This window comes from Coregonus lavaretus, assembly GCF_964263955.1.
Source record: "Coregonus lavaretus genome assembly, chromosome: 37".
NCBI lineage: Eukaryota > Metazoa > Chordata > Actinopteri > Salmoniformes > Salmonidae > Coregonus > Coregonus lavaretus.
In genome coordinates this window covers 8,394,044-8,414,790 of record NC_140024.1, presented here as the reverse complement: position 1 = coordinate 8,414,790, position 20,747 = coordinate 8,394,044, and the positions used below count along the sequence as shown (strand labels likewise).

The 20,747-nt window shown below is 44.1% G+C and overlaps 1 protein-coding gene across 1 annotated transcript in view; it reads left to right on the top strand.

Moving 5' to 3' along the window:
* Positions 1-20,002, top strand: part of LOC311111630 (T-cell immunomodulatory protein-like) — a 105,240-nt gene extending 85,238 nt beyond the window's left edge. The window contains exons 15-18 of the mRNA XM_084154402.1: positions 11,241-11,365; positions 14,088-14,170; positions 15,106-15,223; positions 18,630-20,002. Of these exons, the coding sequence (XP_084010528.1) occupies positions 11,241-11,365; positions 14,088-14,170; positions 15,106-15,223; positions 18,630-18,689 (386 nt within the window). The 3' untranslated portion in view covers positions 18,690-20,002. The remainder of the gene's footprint in view (positions 1-11,240; positions 11,366-14,087; positions 14,171-15,105; positions 15,224-18,629) is intronic.
* The last annotated feature ends 745 nt before the right edge of the window (positions 20,003-20,747 follow it).

Genomic DNA, 20,747 nt, shown 5'->3' with positions numbered 1-20,747 from the left:
TGTGCGGTGTGCCAGACAGGAAGAGCGTAATAGCCATGGCGGTTAGCCTCAGTGCGCTGCGGTGTCTCTGTGCGGTGGTTCTGTGGAGGCCTGGTCTCTGTGATGCTGAGGCTAAGAGACATAGGGGATTTAAAAGGCCTGGATGGCTGGTCCTGTCAGATGATCCCTGGCTGCTCTGCCTGGCTGCTCTGCCTGGCTGACCTGCCTGGCTGCTCTGCCTGGCTGACATGCTGACCTGCCTGCCTGTGTATCGATCCCCAGGACGCAGGCGGTCTCCATCTCCACATCTCCAGCTGGAGCTAGTCAATCAACCAGCAGAATATTAATGCTGGCTCTGCCTGCCTAGTGTGGGTGTGAGTTAATGTTTGTGTGTGTGTTTTGTGTGCTCGTGTTTTGTGTGCTCGTGTTTTGTGTGCTCGTGTTTTGTGTGCTCGTGTTTTGTGTGTGTGTGTGTGTGTGTGTTTTTGAGTATGTCTGTGCGGGCGTGCATGAGCGTGACCATACATGTTTGTTTGTTTGTTTGTTTGTTTGTTTGTATTTATGTGCGTACTTGATTGACTGTGTGTGGGAGGGCATTTAATTTATGTGCAGTGCAGCAATGCATGTGTGCTGCCTGGTCCTCAGGAACCAGTGCTCCATCTGAACCTCTCACCTCAGTCTCCTCACCCTTCGGGCTATTTATATAAGGCCCTGGTATGCAATAGCTTACCTTTCCCCTCCGTCCTTATTCCCTATGGAAAAGAATGGAATTAGAATGTAGCTATATTTGAGATGAACATTGACCTTAAAGAAAGATTTCCATACTGTTGGTTTCTGTGCCATTTGGATCAAGGGAGTTGTTATTCTGCACAGTTAGTAAATCAGTAGGCCATATAGAGTAAGCTATAGTCCCCTGTACACAGTACAGTACCAGTCAAAAGTTTGGACACACCTACTCATTCAAGGGTTTTTCTGTATTTTTACAATTTTTTACATTGTAGAATAATAGTGAAGACATCAAAACTATGAAATAACACATATGGAATCATGTAGTAACCAAAAAAGTGTTAAAGAAATCTAAATAGATTTTAGATTTTAGATTCTTCAAAGTAGTCACCCTTTGCCTTGATGACAGCTTTGCACACTCTTGGCATTCTCTCAACCAGCTTCATGAGGTAGTCACCTGGAATGCATTTAAATTAACAGGTGTGCCTTGTTAAAAGTTAATTTGTGGAATCTCTTTCCTTCTTAATGCATTTGAGCCAATCAGTTGTGTTGTGACAAGGTACAGAAGATAGCCTGCTCAACATCTCATTCCAAAAACATGAGCATTAATATGGAGTTGGTCCCCCCTTTGGTGCTATAACAGCCTCCACTCTTCTGGGAAGGCTTTCCACTAGATGTTGGAACATTGCTGTGGGGACTTGCTTCCATTCAACCACAAGAGCATTAGTGAGGTTGGGCACTGATGTTGGACGATTAGGCCTGGCTCGCAGTCGGCGTTCTGATTCATTCCAAAGTTGTTCAAGTTCTTCCACACTGATCTCAACAAACCATTTCTGCATGGGCCTCGCTTTGTGCACGGGGGTATTGTAATACTCAAACAGGAAAGGGCCTTCCCCAAACTGTTGCCACAAAGTTTAAAGCACAGAATGTAATTGTACGCTTTAGCGTTAAGATTTCCCTTCACTGGAACTAAGGGGCCTAACCCGAACCATGAAAAACAGCCCCAGACCATTCATTATTCCTCCTCCACCAAACTTGACAGTCGTCACTATGCATTCGGGCAGGTAGTGTTCTCCTGGCATCCGCCAAACCCAGATTCGTCCGTCGGACTGCGTGATGGTGAAGCGTGATTCATCACTCCAGAGAACGCGTTTCCACTGCTCCAGAGTCCAATGGCGGCGAGCTTTACACCACTCCAGCCGACGCTTGGCATTGCGCATGTTGATCTTAGGCTTGTGTGCGGCTGCTCGGCCATGGAAACCCATTTCATGAAGCTCCCAACTAACAGTTCTTGTGCTGACGTTGCTTCCAGAGGCAGTTTGGAACTCGGTAGTGAGTGTTGCAACCGAAGACAGACGATTTTTATGCGCTACGCTCTTCAGCACTCGCCAGTCCCGTTCTGTGAGCTTGTGTGGCCTACCACTTTGCGGCTGAGCCGTTGTTGCTCCTAGACGTTTCCACTTCACAATAACAGCGCTTACAGTTGACCGGGGCAGCTCTAGCAGGGCAGAAATTTGACCAACTGACTTGTTGGAAAGGTGGCATCCTATGACGGTGCCACGTTGAAAGTCACTGAGCTCTTCAGTATTAGCTATTCTACTGCCAATGTTTGTCTATGGAGATTGCATGGCTGTGTGCTCAATTTTATACACCTGTCAGCAATGGACCTTTGTAGTGTACATCTATATGTTGTTGGTGCGGGGTAAAGCTAGTGATTTTAAAGCTTCTCTGCCGTGGTGTTAAGGCGGTCTGGTCTGGTGTCAGGCTTAATAAGCAGACAAGATCGATTACCCTCGACTGGTGATGGCAGGACGGGCTGTGTGTGTTGTGTTCACTGCATAAGAGAGGAGGGAGGGAGGGAGGGTGCTAGCCTCTGGGCACAGAAGATACTGGATGAAATGAAGCAGAGGAATCGCTTTCATTTGAAAAATGAGGGATGGTGAATGAATAGTACCACTGGTACAAAAGAGGTGTGGGGATGCGCTCTCTCTATCCACCTATCTCTGGATTCTATCCCTCTCTTTCTCTCCCATGGTGCCGGGGCTTTTGGCTGGCTTATTGGAGGGGAGGAGAGGAGGAGGAGGGATGAGGAACAAACAGCTCTACATCGGTAGGGAACTTCAGCAGGATCTGTTTAATTAGGCAAATGAGGATGGAGGATTAAGGACAGCAGACACACACAGACACCTATACACACACAATCACTGTACTATGCTGTCATTATTGTGAGACACACAGATTTTATACTCTCTATATGACACTCATGAGTGATCAAGTCAGGTGAACAAGTCACTCTTCATACAGATGCCCAGGTAACCAAACACACCACACACAGACATGCACACAGTATACTCTCTCACACACACAGCACCTGTTGGGCTGGACCTGTGTCTTGTCAGGTTGAAGTCAGTTGAAGGTGTTGAATGTGTGGAAGTGTGCAGAGCTAACCAACTGGAGAGAGAGGGAGGATTATTATTGATCAGAGCTTTGTTCTGCCCATGATTCTCTCCTGTGGGTTTCTGCACTCAGGCCAGTAAATTGTTCTCAAATTCAATGCAGGATTACCCATCCGCCTGTTCAACTCCTCCTGTTTATCTCTCTCTACAAACCACACAATACACTCACTCTCTTTCCTTTCGCTCACTCTGTCTCGTTCTCTCACACATAATATCTTTCTCTCCCTCTCTTTCTTTCTGTCATTCTTCTCCTCTTCTCTCTGGAGTGTTTTTAATATTGTCTCTACATCTTCTCTTCTCCCTGTAGTGTGTTAATATTGTCTCTACATCTCCTCTTCTCCCTAAAGTGTGTTAATATTGTCTCTACATCTCCTCTTCTCCCTGTAGTGTGTTAATATTGTCTCTACATCTCCTCTTCTCCCTGGAGTGTGTTAACATTGTCTCTACATCTCCTCTTCTCCCTGGAGTGTGTTAATATTGTCTCTACATCTCCTCTTCTCCCTAAAGTGTGTTAATATTGTCTCTACATCTCCTCTTCTCCCTAAAGTGTGTTAATATTGTCTCTACATCTCCTCTTCTCCCTGTAGTGTGTTAATATTGTCTCTACATCTCCTCTTCTCCCTGGAGTGTGTTAATATTGTCTCTACATCTCCTCTTCTCCCTGTAGTGTGTTAATATTGTCTCTACATCTCCTCTTCTCCCTGGAGTGTGTTAATATTGTCTCTACATCTCCTCTTCTCCCTAAAGTGTGTTAATATTGTCTCTACATCTCCTCTTCTCCCTGTAGTGTGTTAATATTGTCTCTACATCTCCTCTTCTCCCTGTAGTGTGTTAATATTGTCTCTACATCTCCTCTTCTCCCTGTAGTGTGTTAATATTGTCTCTACATCTCCTCTTCTCCCTGTAGTGTGTTAATATTGTCTCTACATCTCCTCTTCTCCCTGTAGTGTGTTAATATTGTCTCTACATCTCCTCTTCTCCCTGGAGTGTGTTAATATTGTCTCTACATCTCCTCTTCTCCCCGGAGTGTGTTAATATTGTCTCTACATCTCCTCTTCTCCCCGGAGTGTGTTAATATTGTCTCTACATCTCCTCTTCTCCCTGTAGTGTGTTAATATTGTCTCTACATCTCCTCTTCTCCCTGTAGTGTGTTAATATTGTCTCTACATCTCCTCTTCTCCCTAAAGTGTGTTAATATTGTCTCTACATCTCCTCTTCTCCCTGTAGTGTGTTAATATTGTCTCTACATCTCCTCTTCTCCCTGTAGTGTGTTAATATTGTCTCTACATCTCCTCTTCTCCCTAAAGTGTGTTAATATTGTCTCTACATCTCCTCTTCTCCCTGTAGTGTGTTAATATTGTCTCTACATCTCCTCTTCTCCCTGTAGTGTGTTAATATTGTCTCTACATCTCCTCTTCTCCCTGTAGTGTGTTAATATTGTCTCTACATCTCCTCTTCTCCCTAAAGTGTGTTAATATTGTCTCTACATCTCCTCTTCTCCCTGTAGTGTGTTAATATTGTCTCTACATCTCCTCTTCTCCCTGTAGTGTGTTAATATTGTCTCTACATCTCCTCTTCTCCCTGTAGTGTGTTAATATTGTCTCTACATCTCCTCTTCTCCCTGTAGTGTGTTAATATTGTCTCTACATCTCCTCTTCTCCCTAAAGTGTGTTAATATTGTCTCTACATCTCCTCTTCTCCCTAAAGTGTGTTAATATTGTCTCTACATCTCCTCTTCTCCCTAAAGTGTGTTAATATTGTCTCTACATCTCCTCTTCTCCCTAAAGTGTGTTAATATTGTCTCTACATCTCCTCTTCTCCCTAAAGTGTGTTAATATTGTCTCTACATCTCCTCTTCTCCCTAAAGTGTGTTAATATTGTCTCTACATCTCCTCTTCTCCCTGTAGTGTGTTAATATTGTCTCTACATCTCCTCTTCTCCCTGTGTTCCATCAGTGGGAATGGTCTCAGTCCTAGTATCTGCCATGCTCCCCTAATGTAATAGATCTGAATGCCTCTCAAAGCCTGCTCTGTCGCCACAGTAACCTGTAGAAGAGCACACATCTCAACTGCAGCCTAATGCCCAATTATGAGAGAGAGGGAACAAGAGATGGAGAGAGAACAAGAGGTAGAGGGAGAGAGAACAGGAGGGAGAGGGGGAGCAAGAGAGGAGGAGAGAGATAAGGAGAGAGAGGGGAAACAAGAGAGAAGGAGATAGGGAAAAAGAGTCACCATCTATTCTGGTTACCTCCTCTCTCAACACCAGTCTTGATCTGTCAAACCCAGATCTCAGTTTGCTTCATTCACCATCTTCTCGTTGTGTTTCTGATGATCAGACACGACGCACTGATGATCTCAACAAACACTGTGTCACACATGGTGCCGTGAGCTTTAATTCTGTCTTTTCCTCCTGTGAGAGCACTAGTGATAAGAGAGGAGTGGATAGGAGCCCTATGGGCATGCCACTTATCTCCTCCACTACAGACACACGCTTCTCCCCACAAATCAATGTCTGAATCTGCCGTCTGCATTGTGTGGGTGCTGAGGGCCCCTCTCCTCTCCCAGGCTTAGCTGTGGCTCAGTGTGTACCACTTCATTCCTCTAACGTCCTTTATTCCCCAGGCCCTGCCGCCGCAACGTCCTCAATCGCCACTATGTGTCCTTTCCGTCCCTCCCATTGCTGTGGAAGTGGGCAATCAGGGGAGAGAGTGGTTTCTATAGCGACAGATATTGAGAATCTCTCCACAAACAGGTTGCCGAGATGATCTGGGGCCTTGGGAAGATGTGTTTGAGGCTGTGTGTGTCTGACCGTGTGCGAGTTCTTTATACGCTGTTGTTAAAAGATTGCTACTGGCCACAATGGTCACCATTTGAGAGAATGTTTCATAAGATAATTGTGTCCTAAAACTATGGGTCACTTTTGTTACAATACTAATGCTGATCTCCATTAGCGTTTGCCTGATGGTGTCTGTTGCAATATAATGATGTCGCCGTCCCATTGTTTACCAGTCTCCGTATGTTCTATTTGTGTTGTATCATTGTGAGTGAGACTAAATTCCTCTGTGACCAATGAAGGTTAAAAGCCTGCAGTGTGTTTTTGTGTGATATGCTCATGTGTTTTTGCGTGTGTGTGTGTGTGTGTGTGTGTGTGTAGGACGGTGGCCGAAGAGGCCCGCATAGAGAGCTAGTCTCTTCTACCGCTGGTGTCTCTGAGGGAGTGGAGGGACTAAAGTGATTTGATTACGAGTGGGCTGGAGTCACACTCTGTGACATAATTCAGGGCTGAGGCGTCTCTTTATCCCTCTACTCACTGAGTAAGAGTCCTACTCTAAATTATACACTGAATGTTAACAAGTGTGCCTCAGAGCCGTACCTCCCCCTCTTTAGCCCAGTCCTGGATCAGCCCCCCCTCTCTGTCTCTGGTGGGAGGGCAACAGTGTGTTTCAACACTCAGCCTCACACACCTGTCTCTTCTCTCCTCTACCATTGAGCTTCAGTGCCTCTCTTCTGGCTCGGAGACTCGGTGAGGAGTATTGCAAGTTGCCATTGTTCGTGTGTATGTCTTTTTGAGGGTTAGGTAGATATCCCCTCTTAGGAGTTTTGAACTTGTGAGATTCCTCCCTTGCTCCCTGACTCACAAGAGCAGCATGGGAAGTGAGTCGTTAGGGAGGAGACTGAAGAGTAGCTCTTCCTTCCCTTATGTTGTGAAGCTGGCAAAGTTCCTCTCCTCTTCCTCTTCACTAGATATCCACTCTCCATCTCTCTCTCTCTGGCACAGGAGATCACTGCAAGTTTTATGTTCTGAGTCAGGCTTTTGATGCTGAGGGGGGTTTCTTTGGCTCACAGTGTGTGTGTGTGTGTGTGTGTGTGTGTGTGTGTGTGTGTGCGCAATGTACTCGCCCATGTTTCTGAATGAGCTTTTGGAGCTGAGGAGTCCTGACTCGTTGGGTGTGAACATGTGTTCTGCTCTGTTTGCTTGGAGGCTCTACAATATGTGTGGGTCGGTGGGTGGGTGGCTGGTACTCATCAACATGCTTGAGACTCCTCACACCCAGATTGGAGAGAGCCTGGGAATGAGTGAATGTGATAACCTGTGGAAGCGTAAGGTTCCTTGAGTAAGCCTGCTCTTCGGGAGCTGTTTGGCTGGTTGGCTGCTCTGAATCCTCTTTGTGGTCTGAGAGGGGGATTGGAGGCTGTCAGTCATGTGCTGCAGGCTGGAGCGCTCCGCCAAGGTCTGTCTGTGTGCGCCACGGCTGTGCTGCAGGGAGATAGGGCTCCCACACACACCAGGCTGTAGCCCGCAGCAGCTAGCCAGAACCCCCACCCACCACAAGCCTTCCTCCAGCCAGCACCACCAGCACCCCCCACCTCAGTGCATGGCCTCTCTCCAGCCTAGCTCCCCCACCTGCAGAGTGGCAGTCCCTAAGCCAGCTTCCTCTCTCTCTGAGTGACACATCCTCCAGCCAGCGTCCCCAGCAGCACTGTGACATTTCCCCTGCTGTGTCCATTCGCAACATGACCTATCCTTTAGTTAACATTCAACACACAACTACAACCTGTCACTAGGGTAGGTGGTTAACCCCAAAATGTATGTTGTCTACTATCCTCTCCTCCAGCCCTGACAGAGACTGTGGTTACTTAAGCCGGGCGTGCACTAGACGATTTTGGCCCCGATTTACGGTTCGGGTACATTTTTGAGATTAGACACAAAATCCCAATGTTGTTGCCTACTCTGGGCGTGGGGCCGTCACCGATGCTCGTTTAATGTGAGCGGGTCAGAGACTCAATCTGAGGGCTACTGATCCTGTCTTTGAGCCGTCCCAGACGCCCTGATATTTTCAAACACGTTTGATTTTATCGGCACAAAATCTGCAATGCTGTTGTAGTGAGATGTGCAACGACAACTTTTGAGAACGGTGATCAGCAACAGCCAATGAGAGCTCTCCAGAGAAGAAGCCAGTGCGATGATAACGTTGGATCACGTCACCCAGAATGTGTAGACTCTCCAGCAGGAGCGATGACTACTACTAGTATGCGTTTCTACTTGCCTTTATCCAAAGCCAAAGTGTCAAATCGTTACAGCTCTAAAGTTCACAAGCAATGTTATTAAATTCAATGTATTGGCTAGAGATTTCAACTCTGTATGGCAAGCGTGGACCTCTGACTGAAAACGTTTATGCGGCTGCTTTGAGCCACAGCTCATTCTAGCTAAGTTAACGATCTAATCACATCAAGTGAAGAATCTTGTAGTGTGACCCCCTCGTCTGTGCCAGATCGTTTAGTATGCACACCGCTACGTTGGCAAGACAAAAAACTACAGGAAAGACCAGTTGTTTAATGTGAGGATTTTGAAAGTCGTGTAGTGTTCGCCCGGCATTAGTCTGAGCTTGAATGGAGAAAAGAGAGAGAGATGCACGTGTTTCTTTCTTTCATACATTATTACCTTGACTAAACAGAGATAACCTTCCTGAGCTCACTCTGGCATTCAGTTAGAGGGAGAAGCTGCAGTGTGTGTGTGTTTGAGACAAAGCTGGTACAACAGTTCACATGGGGACAGGTCAGAGCTCACACACTTTCTGCTGACTATTGTGTGTATCTGAATCTTTTGTGTATCTGAATCTTTGGCTCTGTGCCTGACAGTATAGAGAAAGACCCTTGGGTCCGGTCATGGTAGCCCAGTTAGAACAGGGTTTCCCAAACTCGGTCCCCGGGCCCCCACTGGGTGCACGTTTTGGTTTTTGCCCTAGCACTACACACCTGATTCAAATAATCAGTTGGTTATTTGAATCAGCTTTGTAGTGCCAGGAGTTTGGGAAACCCTGAGTTGGAACAACATTTAACTGAACTGCTTACTTTTAAATGTCCTGTTTATAATCTCTTTATGCATTGGCCACATTTAGAATCATATCAAAAGAGTAATTCTGGTGAACCAATATACACCTTCATCTGATTACTCTGTCAGTTTGTGTGTGGTCTTCTAGTGTGTGCCCTCTCATTAGTGGACAATTCCAAAATTGCAACGCCTTCCTCAGCTCCCTAATACCAGGGAGAAGAGCCAGGACAGTGCACAGAATTCAAACTCCATTTTAATGTTCATGGATGAAGTCATTAGCTTTCCTTTGTCCTTTTTCCAGCACGGTAACACCTCTAAACTGTGATTTTAAAAGCCCTCTCCCTCTTCTCATTACCGACAAGAGGCTTACACAGAGCAAATTGTTTTTCTTTTAAATAGCATCATTAAGCCGTCTCTCTCTGCTCACGCTCTCTCCGCTGAGTGACTTTTCTTTCGTTTTCAGTAGAACTGTACAGTGAGGGAAAGAAGTATTTGATCCCCTGCTGATTTTGAATGTTTGCCCACTGACAAAGAAATGATCAGTCTATAATTGTAATGGTAGGTTTATTTGAACAATAAGAGACAGAATAACAACAAAAGAATCCAGAAAAACGCATTTCAAAAATGTTATAAATTGATTTGCATTTTAATGAGGGAAATACATATTTGACCCCCTCTCAATCAGAAAGATTTCTGGCTCCCAGGTGTCTTTTATACAGGTAACGAGCTGAGATTAGGAGCGCACACTTAAAGGGAGTGCTCCTAATCTCAGCTTGTTACCTGTATAAAAGACACCTGTCCACAGAAGCAATCAATCAATCAGATTCCAAACTCTGAGCAGTAGATCTAGGCTTGCATTTTGACTCAGAAAGTGATCTTGACTCTGAAAAGGTTGGTGACCACTGATCTACACTGATTGAAGTGGATTTAACAGGTGACATCAATAAGGGATCATAGCTTTCACCTGGATTCACCTGGTCAGTCTATGTCATGGAAAGAGCATGTTTTGTACGCTCAGTGTATGTGTCCGAGTCAATACCCTGCTATTGTCTCACAAAGCTGATGGGAGGGATCGATCTCACACATACACCAAGGTCTCAGTGTGACGTCCATATTAACAGTTAGCCAACTGGTTTTACTAGCACTGTGAAGTGGACTTCCAATCAGTGTCACTACAATGGACAAGCCTCTTTATTAACAGAAATGTATACAGTACCATATTTCTACCTGTAATGACATATTCTGACTTTCTCAGCTTCCTTTGTCCCTGCCAGTCAATTTAAATGATAGCTCTTATTTTTTTTAAGTGAGCATCTCTGTAGGATTGAAACAATTACATTGGCTTTTACAGCAACTGCTCGAAGCTGCTCGGTGTAACCTGCTCTATCATTGCAATCAATTACAGAAAGCGGGAACAGGGCTCAAAGCAGGGTCACGCTTTCATTTCAGAGGAGATGGTCTAGTTGTTCCTAATTTCAAACTGTTACAATGGAGATTCGTGGAAGGTAATATATACATTCGCTGAAGATGGTGTACACTTATGCTTTATTCATAGACAGGCATTTAACCCCAGGCTTTTAGGCTCTATACTAAGGTTAAATGTGTAGATAATAGCTAGGCAGAACACACTAAGTGTTTTTTTTATGTGGACTAAAGATCCTGCTTTAATCAGTCGTTGAATCTTTTGCTTTCTGCACATCGTAAATGTAAAAACAGACTTCCATCTGAGTGTGGGTCCAGACCCGCCATGCAGTCCAGCCACATTTATTCTGATTTGTTGCCGTGGTGCTCTCTTTGTTTACCGTAAAGCGGGTGATTTATGTCGGCTGCGCTTGGCAGGGCCTGAGCGTGGGCCAGTGGCGAGGACGTGGTGGTGGTGGTGGTGGAGGAGGTGGGGGGCGGTAGACGCTTCCGGACTGGGCGATGGTAGGAATAGGATCGTCTGATTTGTGTATTTTATGAAGCTTGTTTATGGGTCTGAATGGCTCTAATGGCTCCTCTTTTATGAGGCTTGTTTATGGGTCTGAATGGCTCTAATGGCTCCTCTTTTATGAGTCTTGTTTATGGATCTGAATGGCTCTAATGGCTCCTCTTTTATGAGTCTTGTTTATGGGTCTGAAGGGCTCTAATGGCTCCTCTTTTATGAGTCTTTTTATGGGTCTGAATGGCTCTAATGGCTCCTCTTTTATTAGGCTTGTTTATGGGTCTGAATGGCTCTAATGGCTCTTTGTTTTCCCCTCCATGCAGCCGGCCAGCTGAGCCAGTCGGCCCACCTCTCCCTGCAGCTGCCTTACACCGTCCTGGGGCTGGGGCGCAGCGCCAACTTCCTGGACCACCTGTACGTGGGTATCCCCCGGCCCCTCGGGGACAAGGTACAGTATGGTGCGCTGCAGCACTGGGGGAGGGGAGCGGAGAGGAGAGGAGGGACATGCCAGACAAACACAGATAGGACAGGATGCAGTAGGAGCTACAGATGAAGTAGGAGCTACACAGGTCTAATAACTACAGCAGGGAACTGATACTGTTTCTAGTCACTGCACCCATGTGGAGAACACACCCAGAGCCACTGATAGTGACACTAACTCTACTGCAGGTTAATGTAAATGTTTCTTCCTGTTGCAATATGATAAGTTGATGGTCTATTATGCATTAAATAATTCATTATCTTCTTCGTTCACCCACTTTTGTGCTACCTCAAACATTGGCATGTGGTTTGGGTTTGTGTGGAGCGACAGCCTTCTCTCTCATATCGCGTGCCGTTTGAAATGCTGTTTGTTGGTTCCTCGATAGATTCCCCTGCGCGGCTTAGTTGAATTTAAGACGCTCTCTCCCGTTCCTCGCCTGTCAAAGAATAGAACAGAGGTCTTCATCAAAACGGATTTGCATTGCAAATTTCTGCCCATACCTTACTACCTTGGGAGCGAGGCTCGTACTGAGGAAAGCAGCTGAAGTACAGCAACGTGCTTGGTTGTCGCTCGCATCCTTTGAGTTATGCAAGAAAATGTTTCCACTAAGGTTCACATTTCCCTACACAGCAGTTAATAAAATCTTTATAATGCTTTGTATTATGCTAACCAATTTTTACCTTCAGAGGGTGTATGAATATGGTATCTTCAGTGCTACCTGTGCTACATACAGTGTACAAAACATAAAGGACACCTGCTCTTTCCATGATATAGACTGACCAGGTGAATCCAGGTGAAAGCTATCAGTGTAGATGAAGGGGAGGTGACAGGTTAAAGAAGGATTTTTAAGCCTTGAGACATGGATTGTGAATGTGTGCCATTCAGAGGGTGAATGGGCAAGACATAAAATGTAAGTGCCTTTGAACGTGGTATGGTAGTAGGTGCTAGGTACACCGGTTTGTGTCAAGATCTGCAACGCTGTTGGGTTTTTCACGCTCAACAGTTTCAATTACATTTACATTTTAGTCATTTAGAAGACGCTCTTATCCAGAGCAACTTACAGTTAGTGAGTGCATACATTTTTCATACTGGCCCCCCGTGTGAATCAAACCCACAACCCTGGCGTCGCAAACGCCATGCTCTACCAACTGAGCTACACAGTTTCCTGTTCAACAATGGTCCACCACCCAAAGGACATCCAGCCAAGCATTGGAGTCAACATGGGCCAGCATCCCTGTTGAATGCTTTCGACACCTTGTAGAGTCCATGTCCTGACGAATTGAGGCTGTTCTGAGGGTGCAACACAATATTAGGAAGGTGTTCTTAATGTTTTGTACAGTCAGTGTACACATTTAATGAACAGCTGTGTACATCTCACTGTCTCTGTGAGAGTTTGGAGAGGATAATATCTGTCTCTCAGGTCTGTCTCCAACCCTTCCTCACAGGGTGAAAAATGTAGGAGGCCATTTGAGGGTTTTGAGTGTGTTCTTCTACTCTCTCCTCCTGTACACACTTCTCAATCCCATGAGGTTTACTTCACTAATCAAGATTCCCTCTCTGCTCTCGCCTCCCAAAAACCCCACTTCACTCCCAACTTCAGACCCAGCGCTCTCCTTTGAAACATTCTCTGAAAACCCAGAAACGCTTTCCTCCTCTAAAACACAGACGTCTTCTCTTAGCCAAAGTGCCAGAAGCGCAGCCTGTCACTGTCTCTCACCGCCGTTCTGCATAAACCACACTGCATTGAAGAGCAAAATGTCAGCATTAGCTTTAGTAGGTTAAGAACTGCGACTACTAATGAACTAACACACTGTGCACAGTGAAGTAACACGATAAGGTGACTCATTCAGTGCATCATTATTCTCCTTAACCTATTTTACCTCAAACACAAACAATCACTAGCAATTATAAAATCCAAATCCCTGAATCTGCTGCTCTGATTTGCTTTGAGTCTTTGCCTTACGTAGTATTTGTATCTCTGAGCTATGTAGGTATGTCATGCTCTTTAATTGACATTTCTCATTGAGGAAGGAGTCATATGCATGGCTTCCAAACCCACACGATACTCCAGCTAATGGGACTGTAGGAAGTAGGCTGACACACCAAGGGGATACTTCAGCAGACCTCATTTATTTAATTTACTAGCCTGTGTGTATCTTAAATGCATGGCTTTAAATAGCTCGTGTATAGACATTTACATTTACATTTTAGGTAGCTAAAAACCCTGGGTTCTCATTAGGGTGGCTCTGAGTAAAAGAGGACACTGCGTGTGTGAGCGAGTGTGTTTCACTTGTCCCTTAATGTTGCCAAATGATTGATGTGTTGTCGGAAATGAGTCTCTCTTCCCTAGAGGACTCCGTGAGAAAGATGAATTTAATGATTGCTGGTGATTGCCATCCAGTAACAACTTGAAGAGGGAAAATTACCTTTGTAATTGATACAGAAACTGGCTTTGAAAAGCTTTTGAGCTTGAACTTCTAATAATAAAGTTCCTTAAACTCTGAACTAGAGAGGAAATTGTAGTGCAGTACTGTACAGGAAATGACTCAGGCCCTACATTGTATCTGCACTGAGAAGTGTGGGATATATTGCCTGCGTTGTGTTAACTTTGAACTATACTTTTTCCATTATTGCTAGCCCCTTCATTCTACCTCCCTGAGGCTCTAATAACATTGTTTCTGTCTTGCAGGACGTGAGGAAGCAGGAGTGGACAGCTATCATCCCCAACTCTCAGCTCATAGTCATTCCATACCCACACAACGAGCCCCGCAGGTACACACACACTCACACACATTCACACATCTGTACTTGGACACCCACAAACGTGCTCAGGCCATGTTTCCATGAATTTCTGTGTCATTCACATGAAGTCCTACCCCCAGGAGTGCCAGCAGATGGCAAAACCCCCCTCTCCGTATGGCCAGCTAACACATTCTCTCACCAACACATGGAACACGCACACTCTGACAATTGCTTGCACTTGCATATATATATATAGCTACTACACTAAGTTATTACTCAGCAAAACGCACCACATTGTGTAGATGCATACATCATGTACTGTTCATACATTACAGTGAATGCTCAATGTATAGCTAGCTGTGTAAAGAAGGTGTTTTCAGTGTCATAATCTCTATTGGGCACAGGTTAACGCAAGATATTGTGGCTAATTTCTGCATTGCCATTGATTGATATTTAATGTGTTTATTAGTTCTGATAGAATGTCTTAATGAAGTTCTCTCACAAGGGTTTTGGTTAATATTTGAGCAGGTGTAATGTTCTTCTTCGGCCATTTATTGTAGTATAATATCACTTTTCCACAGTCTGGGTCTGTTCCTGTTTTTAGTCAAACCATTCAAACGAACTCACTGTTCTCTTCAATAGTCACAAAATATGTGGATCGAAAGACCGGAAATGCTCTTGTCATTTTTTGTTTTGGAGATTTTTTTAGTTAAATGGTTCATTTCTCGATTCATTTTCACGTAATATGACATAATGTCACGGTATTTTTATATTTAGTGATTACAGAAACGTAATTGTCAAATAACACCTCAGATAAAGCAAAATATGCTAAATGTCCTTAATATAGCGCATTGACTCTTACCTTCTGATAGGGTTGGAAAAGATAAGACATACCTTTTGTATGAGTTTTATATAATGTAGTAGTTGATACGCTCTTTCTCTCTCCTACCCTTTCCCTCCTTTAGTTGGAGTGCAAAGTTGTATCTGACCCCCAGTAACATAGTCCTACTGACCGCCATCGCTCTGATCGGCGTGTGTGTTTTCATCCTGGTCATCATTGGCATCCTCCACTGGCAGGAGAAGGTAAGAACAGAATAACACAAATACATCTTACACCGTTTATCATCATCATTACCATCATTACTGTTGTAGTCAATAATAATGAGCACCATCAACCTCATCTCTTCTCCTTCATTATTAGTTGTACTGTCTTGTCATTTTTCCTCTTCTTCCTTGCATTCCTCCTCACTATCCTCTCCTCCTCCTCTTAATAGTCTGAGCCAAAGCCGGTTATGTTCTGGTCAGAGCAGTGAGTCCTCCTCACCGCTGCTAGTCCATAGTATCTGGTGGGGGTCTTCTCTTCTACTGGCCCTGGGGGGCTGCTGGGGGGCTCTGGTGCTGGTCCAGAGAGCAGGAGACCCGCTGTGGGCACAGGGCTCACTCAGAGAGGAACAGATGGGTCAGAACCAGCAGATGGGGCCCTGTCTTCTAGCCTCCCACAGAGCTCCCACATGGCTTTTAGAGGGCCGTAACCAGTGAGGACGCTCGGCTGTAATTGCTTTGTTCTGCCCCTTCAGCATATCAAATCTTTTGTTCATTATCCCTGTAAATATGCCCTCCAGGGAGTGTGTGGGTGTTGGTTGTCTTGCTACATTCCTGTGGGTGTTTATGAATTTTACATTGAGTTTTTAGGTAATCATATAACGTTTGAATTTCGCGTGTGAGAATTTGCATGTGTTTGCATGCAATTGTTGCCGACATGCGTGTGGTTTGTGTCCAGCGTGCCGTGCACACACACTGAGCAATTCATCCCCATCCCAGTGCAGCCGTGGCTGGTCTGGTTCTCCACCGAGCGAGGCCAGGCGACGTTGGCGTCTTCTCAAAGCCATCTGCTGTGGGTGCCTGATTATGCACGCAGTAAACCATAATTGCTCTCTGCTCAGCGAAGGGTTCCGGGAACACAAGCTTCATTGGAGTTGACACTGCATTAAAATAACATGTTTGGCTCCATATCGTAGGAACTGAGCCCAGCAATTATATTTTAGCAGAAAAAGAGAAAGGCTGAGACATGGCTCCTTGTCCATCGTTGATTGAATGATAATGTTCGTGATGGCCCAGGTAATGGAAGCTTAGGTAATAGCTAGCTGTTCATTTGTTCAGATGATTACTTGGCCAATTTTCTGTGCTTCAGTTCAGAGCCCCCTTCCCTTTCAGAGATACAGGTAACTGCCTAAATAAAGGTAACACCAACATAAAGTGCCTTAGTAGGGCGTTGGGCCAGCACGAGCCAGAACAACTTCAATGCACCTTGGCATAGATTCTACAAGTGTCTGGAACTCTATTGGAGGGATGTGACACCATTCTTCCACAAGAAATTCTATTATTTGGTGTTTTGTTGATGGTGGTGGAAAACGCTGTCTCAGGCGCCGCTCCATAATCTCCCATAAGTGTTCAATTGGGTTGAGATCTGGTGACTGAGACGGCCATGGCATATGGCTTACATCGTTTTCATGCTCATCAAACTATTCAGTGACCACTAGTACCCTGTGGATGGGGGCATCGTCATCCTATGGGGGCATAGCCATGGTAGCCAAAATAATGGCCTGCCCAGCATTTTTATACATTTGGTAAATATTTTTTTATATACATTGCTTAATTAACTCAGGAACCGCACCTGTGTGGAAGCACCTGCTTTTAATATACTTTGTATCCCTCATTTACTCAAGTGTTTCCTTTATTTTGGCAGTTACCTGTATATCTGCTTCATCCTATTACTGTTGCAGCTGATGAGTCTTTTGAATCTGCAGCCTGCTTTTGTGTTGGTATGACATCTCAGTTCTTGTGAGGTTGTGTGTTTGTTAATGTTGTATTGGGCTAGACTAGCCGACATCTCTGCTGTTGTGGGCCTTTTTGAGCGAGGGTACTGCCTTTGTTTGCTTTTAATGGGGGGGGGGGGGGTTTGTGACCCATTGTCATCTTTTTGTCTAGTCGCGTGTGTCATCTGCATTGTGAGTGTGCTTGCCTTGAAGTCATATCTGAGCCCGGCTGCTGCTGAGCTGTTGTATCTGACTCATTCTGCCCAGCACAATAACACACCATCATTGAAGGGGGCTCTCTTAGATAAGAGAGTCTAACCTTTCACGCAGGGGAAAATAGCATTTGGAAAAAGCTCCACATCTCCATAAACTTTTCCATTTGCGTTGCGGTGTGGAGTTGACCAGGTCACAGTGCGATGGGTGATTGACTTTTGATATTTACACTGACCCCTGCTATTTGTTCCATAAATCTCAATGGTCAAATAGAAGTCAGAGGCTGGTGAGAGACATAGTACCTCCTGCAACAGCCGAGACTCAGGAAGTGTTGTTAGAACACTGTTATATAAAAGAAAGCTAGCTGAAATTTGAATAAAACTGCCTTCTCTGTTTTAGCCTAGCTGTAAATCTGAGGTAGTTTGGATTCTCTTTATTTGTCAGGTAACTTTGGTTTCACACCTGAGGAATCGATCATTGTTTATTTGAGCTATTTGTATTTTGTGAGGGTTTAAACAGAATGCAGGGCTTTTCGAGGCGATGAAGGGTGCATTATGCCTCCACGTTGCATAATGCATACAATGTGACGAAGGTCTTATCCCATTTTGTCCTGCATTTTATGCTAGATGAGGCCCCATAGCCTTAGCAGTGAGTATGGATAGGTTACCGCATACAGTAGACCTTAAAAATAGGTAAAGCTATCGTGTTACTGAACTTCACATTCAATCAGAACAAGATTGTACACGTGTGTACTCAATCAGTAGGTTTCAGACCACTCAATAAATGTCACTAATATCGCACACGCAATAACGACACAATTATATCTCCTGAACACTCAATTATTTCCTGTTCATACACCACAATGAACTAGCAATATTGACAGGATTACAAGCCAGTTCACTGAATAATGAGACCTAAGGAGAGTATTACAGTATGTCCATGTACTGTGTACACTCCATAAAAACAAGTGTTAAGTAACTGAACACTCAGTCCTAAAGACTGTCTGCTCCCTTAAGTCCTGAACAACACCGATACGTCCGACAGACTCTCTGCTTAGATGTTGGTGTACTCCATCAGGACTGTCTGTCGAATGGGGAGTGATCCCAGAACAAATCTGTCAGCTTCATCTCCACTGCATTTTGAAGCCTCCCCTTTTTTCATCATACGTGCCTTTATGTGGTGCCTGTCGTCAAGGGAAAAATAAAAGAACAAAGCTCAAAATAAACGTTAATTATCCTCATTCATCCACAGAGAGTACATAATTGTACGTTGAAGAGATGTCACATTAACACTTGAAATAATGATTGCCTGCCTCAGATAGATTGACCACTCAGTAGGTCTGCTGGTTTCATTATTATTCTATAATGGTTTCAGCCCCACCTCTCTCTGACTGTTAGACTCTGTTTGTCTGTGACCCAGTGACCCAGTGACCCCTGACCTTTGCCCTGTGTGTGTTTCAGAAAGCGGACGACCGGGAGAAGCGACAGGAAGCACACCGGTTCCATTTTGATGCCATGTGAAGGAGCACAGGAAGAGATGGACCATGGGAAACAGTCATGCCTGCTTTCTGTTTTATTTCAGTTTGCTGGTCTATGGAATTGATTATTTATTTGATCCCCTCAGCCTCTTGAAGATGAGCCATTTAAAGTGTTTAGACATCCATTAGACATCATCAAATGTAAAAGAGACAGACAGATTACTTCTCTTGCACAGATTTGGTTGGAATTTGAACGTGTTCTTTTTTATTCACATTTCCTTATACATTTCAAGGGCCAAAATGATGGAAGAACCCAAATCTAAACAGGACTACTGAGTGAAATGACACTTAGTGATATCCCAGGGGATTTTTTCATTCAATGGTTTGGCTCAGCTTATTATGTATGGATGTCAAATGGGCACTAACAGTTTACGTCATGAATTCGTAATAATGTTTAAATGTTCAATCCAAGTCGTCCTAATCTGCAAAACACATTACAGATTTGTTTGTTTTGGGGGAAGCATTGCTATTGTAATGCTACTTGAAGTCTTATGTATGTCCAGTCATCCATTGTCTTCCTGTATGCCTTCTGTATGTCAGTCTGTAAAGGTTATTGTTTTCCATGGACTGCTATAGTGAGATCTTACACATAGAGTCCACTGACCCAAACAGGGAACTTACACTGGATGCATCCAATGTGCTCTACTGTATATAATGTGCATAGTCCATGGTCCATAATGAGGGTTACTGTATGTGTCAAGTTCATTATGTACTTTTCCCGTCCTTATTCCCAAATACCTGACACAGTGTCCTATCCTTGGTTGACAGCTCCCACTCCACACTGCTCTCACTCACAGTGGTATTGGAATGGCCTGTGCTACTGACCCCTCTGGTTTAGTCATGTCTTTAGCTTTTTAGATACGTTTTTCTCACTCTTAATAACCTTGTTCGTCTCACATGATAAACATGGTGTGTTTTTGGAATGCCAAACACTTGATTATGTGATCATGAAAAACTTCAACTTACAAGGGGAAATAGTTTTGGACTTTAACCGACAGAAACTGCAATCATCCTTATCACCAATGTCAAAGCCTTTTCTATTAATTATTTTATTTCATTTTGAATTAAGTGGGGCACTGTATTATTGGATGGTACTGGTCTAACATCCAAATATTTATTTTGCTATCATCTCATGTCTGTGGTTTGAACTTTTTTTATACTAATGATTAATAGTGATAAGTAATTGATTTTATTTTTGTGATTGTACATGTAATCGAAAATGTTCAACTGAATGATAATTTCTGTTGAATGTTTATGGGATGATGGGTTTAAAATTAAAGTGTTTATCATGCTTAATCCATGGTGGTTCTTACTTGTTTTGAATTCATTTAAATGTATTTCCATCTCACTTTTGCCTTCCATTTCATAGACTGGCATGGCCATTAGAAAAAGTAAATTCTCCTAGTGAGCTGATGACTCAAGAAACGATTGGAAGTGACAACTTGGCATAGCCTACGGTTTTGAGTTCTTTTTAGCTCATGCAGCATAATGTATTGCAATCTGGCACTTATGGTAAAATGGTAGTCTAATAAAATGGTAGCCATCATTTAAATAGCAGTTGATGTTTTACTGTCTGTTGATATTTTTCAACGATTGTCTTTTGGCAACAATTTACTGAGTAAAGATTATCCTGATTGTATGCTGTCAACTTTTCCGTTGTTTTTTGGGGGTGCGTAAAGCACATAACCCCATTGTAACTTGTTCCATTCGTTTTGTATTATATCAGACATGGCTCTGCTCAATTTTACCAACAAGCAGAGAATTGTAGGCAGGGAGAGATAACGCTGCGGATTTTACACTCGGTGATGGGGTGCATGCGTACAAGCTGCTCATTCACGCAAACATCGCCCAGAGCTTAAATGAGCCTTGTTTAGTGCCATTACTTCAGTTCAGCCAGAGACCACTCTGTGCATCTCTCTGTGCGCGTCTCTCGGATACTCCGCTGCTCAACCTCACTGGACAATACAACCTGCTTTAATAATAGTATATGTTGCATTTGGAACTACAAGACACCTATCTAGATGGAATTAACGTTGTATTT